At 27.7% G+C, this 9,864-nt stretch overlaps 1 protein-coding gene across 1 annotated transcript in view; it reads right to left on the bottom strand.

Annotated features, from left to right (window-relative positions):
- Positions 1-41: 41 nt before the first annotated feature.
- The window catches only part of LOC135127690 (importin-4-like), a 36,163-nt gene continuing 26,340 nt past the window's right edge, over positions 42-9,864 (bottom strand). The window contains exons 13-14 of the mRNA XM_064054245.1: positions 476-653; positions 42-380 (exon numbers count right to left, since the gene is read on the bottom strand). Coding sequence (XP_063910315.1) covers positions 253-380; positions 476-653 — 306 coding nt within the window. The 3' untranslated portion in view covers positions 42-252. The remainder of the gene's footprint in view (positions 381-475; positions 654-9,864) is intronic.

Genomic DNA, 9,864 nt, shown 5'->3' with positions numbered 1-9,864 from the left:
GAGATAAGTCCTAAGATAAATACTTGGAGTGAGACAACAAATAAAAGCAATACATTTTATTAAAAACAATAATTACAACTCTTATATGATGCTCGATACATAGGTACAATAAATAAATCAATGCTATAATATTATAACAAAACCATTTAACGCTTGTCCTAACTTCAACAACTCTCTGAGATACTTTTTTAATTAACATTTGACCAGTCTCTGAATCCTATTCGTTTAGGACAAGAGTTATCACTTTCGCTTTTACGAAGCGAACAAATTTTGTAAAGATTCAGTCACTTCTGGGCCCAGAGAAGACACCGCGTTGCCGAACTCCTCGCTGAAGTCCCTGTTTACGGTTTTGATGAACTCGACTAACAGGTTTTGGGTTTCTTGGCGAAAAAAAATTGTAAGTACATCGATTAAAAATTATTCAGTGATAAAGCGCATTAGAGATAAGATAGTCTGAGTCAATAATTTGTCTTACCGTCATTCGGAAACTGCTTCCTTTGATAGATCTGTACGACGATTTTAATAACGTCGGATAAATGGTCGCGTAAAACCGAATTTCCTTGCCGATAAAGTCCAAAGAAGCATTTGATGACGGCTTCGTTTTCTTGGAAGTCTTCTCTCAACGGCAGGCGTTGGATGAACACCGGGAACACCTAACGAAAAGGGGGTTACTAAGCACCGCAAAAGAAAAACATAAGCCCCGCCCACCCACCCTTTCTTAATTGTGACGATTTTTCTTTATTGTCGTGAGCCAAGAGGGAAGAGCTTAATTGCAAAAGCTTTATTTATTTACGAAAAACTACCAAGTGAAACAAAGAAAGCCAAAAGATAAGCCCCGCCCATTCGTCTTGATATCAATCATGATGTTTTTTTCATTCGTTGTCAGACCGAGGGGTGGAGCGTAATTGCAAGAAAAAAGGAAAAATATAATTTAAAAAGTATACATTTTTTTTTAATTTCGATCATATAATAATTTAAAAATAGAAGTTTAAAATTCCAACCATCTTGCATTTTTTCTACAATTTCATGAATTTTTAATTAATTTTTCAATTTTTATATATTTCAACTTTTCGGCTTCCAATTTTTCAGTTTTTTTGATTTTTAATTTTTCGTTTTTTCAATTTTGGATTTCATTGAAAAATTTTCACTTTTTCTATTATACAATTTTAGAAATTTTCCATTTTTCAATTGTGTTTAGAAATTTTTCATTTATTGGATTTTTCAATTTTTCGATTTTTAATTTTTCAATTTCTCCATATTTAATTTTTTAATTTTACCATCTTTCAATGTTACAGTTTTTCGACTTTTCAATTTTAACGTTTATATAATTTTTGGATCTGACAATTTTCGAGTTTTCTAATTTTTCTTCTTTCCAAATTTTCGTTTCTTCAGTTCTTCGAAATGAAGTTTTTCGAATTTCCATTTTTGCAATTTCTAGTTTTTTCACTTTTTCGATTTTTTCCGATTCTTTAGTTTTTCGAGTTCTTAACTTTTCGAATACAAAATATGGAAAAATTACAAAATTTTCGATTTTTCAGTTTTTCTTCAATTGTTTGATATTGAATAAATTTTTCAGTTTTTCGATTTTTGATGTTTCGATTTCCCGATTTTTCAATTTTTGGATATTTCAGTTTTGAGATTTTTCAATTTTCGATTTCTCGATCTCTTGACATTTCGATGTTTCGATTTCCCAACTTCTCGATTTTTCTATTTTTGACTTTCTCAATTCTTCAATTTTTCTTCGATTTTTTGATTTTCCGTTTTTACATCTTCGATTTTTCATTTTTTGATTTTTTAATGTTTCGATTTGTGGATTTTTTACTGTTTCGATTTTTTTATTTTTCCATTTTTAAATATGAGATTCTTCAATTTCCCAATTTTTCGATCTATTGAATTGTTTTTCAATTTTATGATTTTTAAAATTTCTCAATTTTTCAGTTTTTCGGTTTTTAAATTTTTCAATTTTTCAATTTTCCCCTTTCTCAATTTATCGAGATTTCGATTGTTCAATTTTTGGTTTTTCAATTTTTTTTAATTTCAATCTTAATTTAAAAAAAAAATATTTTTCGAGTTTAGGCTGTTTCAATTTCTGAATTCGATCTATCGAATTCTGTTTTTCAATTTTATGATTTTTAAAATTTCTCGATTTTTCAGTTTTTCGATTTTCAAATTTTTGGATTTTTCAATTTTCCCCTTTCTCGATTTATCGAGATTTCGATATTTCGATTGTTCAATTTTTTGGTTTTTCATTTTTTTTTAATTTCAAACCTTAATTTAAAAAAAAAAATTATTATCGAGTTTGGGCTGTTTCGATTTCTGAATTTTTCGGTTTTTCCACTTCTCGATTTTTCAATTTTTCAGTATCTCGATTAACCGATTTTTTGGTTTTTCGACTCTTCGATTTCTCAATTTTTCAGTTTTTCAATTCTTCAATTTTTGGATTTTTTCATGTTTTGATTTTTCAGGTTTTCGCATCTTGAAATTTTCGATTTCAAGATTTATTCATTTTTCGATTTCTCAATTTTCCGATGTTTCAGTTTTTCGATTTTTCAATTTTTGACGTTTGTAAATTTTCGATTTTTCAGTCCTTGATTTTTAAATTTTTCGATTTCTCGATTTTTAAAGTTTCCATTTCTTAATTTACGGATGTTTCTGTTTTACGATTTTTCAATTTTTTCTTTTCCTCAATTTTTCTTAGATTTTTCGACTTTTCGATATTTCAGTTTTGGGATTTTTCAATATTTCGATTTTTCAATTTTTCAACTTTTCGATTTCTCAATTTTTTACTGTTTCAATTTTTAAATAACGGATTTTTCAATTTTCCAATTTCTCAATGTTTCGATTTCTCGGTTTTTTAGTTTTTCGTTTCTTCAATTTTTCTTCGATTTTGCAATTTCTCGTTTTTTCACTTTTTCGATTTTTTCGGATTCTTTAGTTTTTCGAGTTTTTAATTTTTCGAATACAAAATATGGAAAAATTACAAAACTGTAACATTGAAAAATCAAAAATAAAAAACCAAAAAGTATAAAATGAAAACCTTGGAAAATCTAAAAATTGGAAATCAAAACTAGAAAAATTGAGTTAACGAAAATTTTAAAAGTCGAAAGATTGAAAAATGAAATATTGTAAAATCGAATTAATGAAAATTACGGAAACCGGAAAATCGTCTGCAATTTTTCAACTTTTCGATTTCTCAATTTTTTACTGTTTCAATTTGTAAATCACGGATTTTTCAATTTTCCAATTTCTCAATTTTTCTCGATTTTTTAGTTTTTCGTTTCTTCAATTTTTCTTCGATTTTTCAATTTTTCGGTATTTCAGTTTTGACATTTCTCGATTTCCCAACTTCTCGATTTTTCAATTTTTCACTTTCTCAATTCTTCAATTTTTCTTCGATTTTTTGATTTTCCATTTTTACATCTTCGATTTTTGATTTTTTTGATTTTTTAAAGTTTCGATCTGTGGATTTTTTACTGTTTTGATTTTTTTATTTTTCCATTTTTAAATATGAGATTCTTCAATTTCCCAATTTTTCGATCTATCGAATTCTGTTTTTCAGTTTTATGATTTTTAAAATTTCTCAATTTTTCAGTTTTTCGGTTTTTAACTTTTTGGATTTTTCAATTTTCCCCTTTCTCGATTTATCGAGATTTAGATATTTCGGTTGTCCAATTTTTTGGTTTTTCGATTTTTTTTTTAATTTCAAATCTTAATTTAAAAACAAAATATTTTTCGAGTTTGGGCTGTTTCGATTTCTGAATTTTTCGGTTTTTCCACTTCTCGACTTTTCAATTTTTCAGTTTTTCAATTCTTTAATTTTTGAATTTTTTAATTATTTCAAGATGTTTTCATTTTTCGATTTCTCAATTTTCCGATGTTTTAATTTTACGATTTTTCAATTTTTGACGTTTGTAAATTTTCGATTTTTTTGGGTTCGATTTTTTAGTCCTTGATTTTAAAATTCGATATTTCAGTTTTTGAATTTTTCAATATTTCGGTTCTTCAATTTTTCAACTTTTCGATTTCTTAATGTTTCGATTTCTCGTTTTTATATTTTCGATTTTTCATTTTTTCATTCTTTCGACGTATCTTTTCGATTTTTCAGTTTTTCTTCAATTTTTCGATATTGAATAAATTTTTCAGTTTTTCGATTTCTCGATCTCTTGACATTTCGATATTTCGATTTTTCAATTTTTCACTTTCTCAATTCTTCAATCTTTCTTCGATTTTTTGATTTTCCGTTTTTACATCTTCGATTTTTCATTTTTTGATTTTTTTATGTTTCGATTTGTGGATTTTTTACTGTTTTGATTTTTTTATTTTTCCCTTTTTAAATATGAGATTCTTCAATTTCCCAATTTTTCGATCTATCGAATTCTGTTTTTCAATTTTATAATTTTTAAAATTTCTCGATTTTTTAGTTTTTCGGTTTTTAAATTTTTGGATTTTTCAATTTTCCCCTTTCTCGATTTATCGAGATTTCGATATTTCGATTGTTCAATTTTTTGGTTTTTCGATTTTTTTTTTAATTTCAAATCTTGATTTAAAAAACATTTTTATTTTTCAAGTTTGGGATGTTTCGATTTCTGAATTTTTCGGTTTTTCCATTTCTCGACTTTTTAATTTTTCAGTTTTTCGCATCTTGAAATTTTCGATTTCAAGATTCTTTCATTTTTCGATTTCTCAATTTCCCGATTTTTCAGTTTTTCGATTTTTCAATTTTTGACGTTTGTAAATTTTCGATTTTTTGGGTTTTCGATTTTTCAGTCCTTGATTTTTCAATTTTTCGATTTCTCGATTTTTAAAGTTTCCATTTCTTAATTTACGGATGTTTCAGTTTTACGATTTTTCAACTTTTTCTTTTCCTCAATTTTTCTTAGATTTTTCAACTTTCCATATTTCAGTTTTGGAATTTTTCAATATTTTGATTCTTCAATTTTTCAACTTTTCGATTTCTCAATTTTTTACTGTTTCGATTTTTAAATAACAGATTTTTCAATTTTCCAATTTCTCAATGTTTCGATTTCTCGATTTTTAGTTTTTCGTTTCTTCAATTTTTGACGTTTGTAAATTTTCGATTTTTCAGTTTTTCGATTTTTTCCGATTCTTTAGTTTTTCGAGTTTTTAACTTTACGAATACAAAATATGGAAAAATGACAAAATTCTACCATTGAAAAATCAAAAAGTACAAAATGAAAACCTTGGAAAATCTAAAAATTGGAAATCAAGAACTAGAAAAATTGAGTTAACGAAAATTTTAAAAGTCGAAAGATTGAAAAATGAAATATTGTAAAATCGAATTAATGAAAATTAAGGAAACCGGAAAATCGAACTACTGAAAAATCAAAGAGTGACAGTTGAGGAACTGAACAAACGAAAAATTAGATAATCGATAGAAACATGGAAAAAATAAAGGAAATGAAAAAACGAAAAATTGGGATATAAAATACAGAAAATGAAACTTTAAAAAACGGGAAAATGAAAGGTTTTTCAATTTTTCGATTTGCAAATTTTCCGGCTTTCAGTTTTTCGATTTTTTTGACTTTTTCGTTTTGTCAAGTTTAGATTTTTCACTTTCTGCATTTTTCAATTTTTGATTTCATTAAAAAATGTTCACTTTTTCTGTTATACAATTTTAGAAATTTTCCATTTTTCAATTATTGTCTTCGAAATTTTTCATTCGATTTTTCAATTTTTGGATTTTTAATTTTTGAATTTCTCCATATTTAATTTTTTAATCTTACAGTTTTTCGACTTTACAATTTTGACGTTTCTATAATTTTTCGATCTGACAATTTGCGGCATTTCTAAATTTTCCATTCGATTCGTTTTTTCTTCTTTCCAATTTTTCTTCGAAATTCGCATTTTGAAATTTTTAATTTCACGATTTTTTCATTTTTCGATTTCCCAATTTTCCGATGTTTCAATTTTACGATTTTTCCATTTTTTACGTTTGTAAATTTTCGATTTTTTGGGTTTTCGATTTTTCAGTCCTTGATTTTTCAATTTTTCGATTTCTTGATTTTTAAAGTTTCCATTTCTTAATTTACGGATGTTTCAGTTTTAGGATTTTTCAATTTTTTCTTTTTCTCAATTTTTCTTAGATTTTTCAACTTTTCGATATTTCAGATTTGGAATTTTTCAAATTTCGATTCTTCAATTTTTCAACTTTTCGATTTTTAAATAACAGATTTTTCAATTTTCCAATTTCTCAATGTTTCGATTTCTCGGTTTTTTAGTTTTTCGTTTCTTCAATTTTTGATGTTTTTAAATTTTCAATTTTTCAGTTCTTGATTTGTCAATTTTTCGATTTTTTCGGATTCTTTAATTTTTCGAGTTTTTAACTTTTCGAATACAAAATATGGAAAAACTACAAAATTGTAACATTTAAAAATCAAAAATAAAAAATTGGTCTAAAGAGTTTAGACAGTACTTCCCTCGCTGTCGGAAACTTGACGACTGCATGCCTATTGTGGTTTTTTTTCTCATTACATTTTTGTAGTGGGAATTTAAAAAAAAATTGTGATGACGTCATCAACATTTTTGCAAGGACACGTATATCAGTTGGGATAGATGTAGTGTAATACTAAGAATAAAATTATTGTATTCCCAAATTTTCGGGAAAATGAATTGGGTCGTTTTGAATATTGATTTCTTCTAATCAATAAAATAACGAAACAATTTACTCACGTATACGGCGTCGGTGTGTAATATCTAGAGAGCGGATTTCTGTCGGGCTAGGCAAGGCCAAACTCGGTACGGCTCGTACGGGATGCGAATTCATTGCGGTTGCGGACTGCACTTCGTTTATTTGAGATTAGAATAACGCTGTTTCGTTGCACTCTGCTGTTAATTCCCCTTCTCATTTACTTAGCCGTTTGATTAATAAATCGTTAATTATATTTATGGAATTAGTACCGATTAAACGTGACGTAGCCCGACAAAAATCCGCTGTCTAGTAATATGAAAGGCAACTGAAAATCGTTTATGTATAAACATTCTTAATTTAAGATGACAAGCGTAACAGCATACGTGAGAGTCAAACAGAGAAACTGTAAACAAAACGACCATCGGTTTTATTGCTTCGACTTCCGCTTATTATATAAAACATTGGGTTTTATTTTAATTCTTGACGGTGAAATTCACAATTGGTTGATTATAAACATGTCTATTTCACATTCGCGGAACCAAGTGAGCGCATAAAACAAATGCAGGTCTGTAATGTTAAAGTCGATGTAAATAAGCGTGCTACCCTTATGTTTCAACCGAGTTTTTCCTTTAACAAATTTTGTGTCTACCAAATTGGGTTGGTTGGGGTGTAATACTAATAATAAGTGTTGCCTTTAATTTAATCAATAAAATAAATTGACTTCATTAATTTTTTTGAAACACCTCTTAAGAAAATCTAAAAAATATGAATGGAATGATAAATCACAAGTACAAACTCATCATATTTTTTGCATTTTAGATAGGATTTATTCAGCAAAATTTAAGGGTGACGTCATCAATTTTTTTAGGACGGATGAACAAATACATTTTGAACAAAAGTTTACCATGCTTATAATAACTTTAAAATATTCCCAAGATTTCAAAGCATTCGGTTTTGTAATTCCTGATTAAATCGATAAAATAAATTCACGCCTTCATTAATTTTTTTGAGTCACCCTGCATATGCAAATCCAAAAATATGAATGGAATGATAAATCACAAGTACAGACTCATCATATTTTTACAGTTTAGATAGGATTTATTCGGCAAACTTTCGAGCTGACGTCATCAATTTTTTGGTGGGGATAAGCAAATATATTTTGACTAAACATTTATTATGCTCTTTATGACCTTAAAACATCTGCAAGATTTCAAAGCATTCGGTTTTGTAGTTCCTGATTAAATCAATAAAATAAATTTACGCATTCATTAATTTTTTTGAGTTACCCTGTATATGCAAATCGAAAAAATTTGAATGGAATGATAAATCACAAGAAAAGACTCACCATATTTTGTACATTTTAGATATGATTTATTCGGCAAACTTTCGAGCTGACGTCATAAAGTTTTTGGAGGGGATAAGCAAATATATTTTGACTAAACATTTATTATGCTCTTTATGACCTTAAAACATCTGCAAGATTTCAGAGCATTCGGTTTTGTAGTTCCTGATTAAATCAATAAAATATATTTACGCATACATTAATTTTTTTGAGTCACCCTGTATATGCAAATCCAAAAAATATGAATGGAGTGATAAATTACAAGTACAGACTCATCATATTTTTACAGTTTAGATAGGATTTATTCGGCAAACTTTCGAGCTGACGTCATCAATTTTTTGGAGGGGATAAGCAAATATATTTTGACTAAACATTTATTATGCTCTTTATGACCTTAAAACATCTGCAAGATTTGAGAGCATTCGGTTTTGTAGTTCCTGATTAAATCAATAAAATATATTTACGCATTCATTAATTTTTTTGAGTCACCCTGTATATGCAAATCCAAAAAATATGAATGGAGTGATAGATCACAAGTACAGACTCATCATAGTTTGTACATTTTAGATATCATTTATTCCACAAACTTTTGAGCTGACGTCATCAAGTTTTTGGAGGGGATAAGCAAATATTTTTTGACTAAAGATTTATTATGCTCTTTATGACCTTAAAACATCTGCAACATTTCAAAGCATTCTGGTTAGCAGATTAAAAATTAAATTTCAAAATGTTGTTTTATAATTTTGATTTTTTTTCCAAAAATCTGGACGTTTCGGGTGAAAAGTCGATTCAGAGTTGTAAACTACATGTGTAGGACTATGTTATTTTATACAATTGAAAACCCATTTACTATGTACAATTTTGAAGTGACGTCATCGCTTTAGTGGTGGGGATGATTAGACAAATTTTGGTTAGCGTTTTACCATCTACATGATATTCTTAATATAAGTACAAAATTTCACAACAATCGGTCGAGTACTTTCGGAGATTATCTGTCTAATAAAAATCCGGGACAACAGACGGACAGACGGACAGACGGACGGACAGACGGACAGACGGACGGACAGACGGACAGACGGACAGACGGACAGACAGACGGAAATGGGAGACCTATTTCTTCGTCTTCTAGGGGTCATGAAAGATCGAGAAAACGTAAAAGTAGAGAGTCGGCCGACGGACTCGATTACAATACTTCCTTTGCTTACGCTCGGGAAGTAAAAACCAAAAAGTATAAAATGAACACCTTGGAAAATCTAAAAATTGGAAATCACGAACTAGAAAAATTGAGTTAACGAAAATTTTAAAAGTCGAAAGGTTGAAAAATGAAATATTGTAAAATCGAATTAATGACAATTAAGGAAACCGAAAAATCGAACTACTGAAAAATAAAAGATTGACAGTTGAAGAACTGAATAAACGAAAAATTAGATAATCGATAGAAACATGAAAAAAATAAAGGAAATGAAAAAACGAAAAATTGGGAAAATGAAATATTTTTCAATTCTTAGATTTGCAAATTTTCCGGCTTTCAGGTTCTGCATTTTTCAATTTTTAATTTCTTCAATTTTGGATTTCATTGAAAAATGTTCACTTTTTCTATTATACAATTTTAGAAATTTTCCATTGTCCAATTATTGTGTCTTAGAAATTTTTCATTCGATTTTTGAATTTTTGGATTTTTAATTTTTGAATTTTTCCATATTTAATTTTTTAATCTTACAGTTTTTCGACTTTACAATTTTGACGTTTCTATTATTTTTCGAGCTGATATTTTTCGGGTTTTCTAATTTTTCCATTGGTTTTTAACTTTTCGAATAAAAAATATGGAAAAATTACAAAATTGTAACATTGAAAAATCAAAAATAAAAAAACC

Source organism: Zophobas morio, unplaced genomic scaffold (assembly GCF_036711695.1).
Source record: "Zophobas morio isolate AGI-343-1 ecotype UQ-CSIRO unplaced genomic scaffold, CSIRO_AGI_Zmor_V1 ptg000012l, whole genome shotgun sequence".
In the NCBI taxonomy this organism is placed as follows: Eukaryota; Metazoa; Arthropoda; class Insecta; order Coleoptera; family Tenebrionidae; genus Zophobas; species Zophobas morio.
Note: the sequence above shows the minus strand (reverse complement) of the source record. Positions and strands in the feature narration are given on the sequence as shown.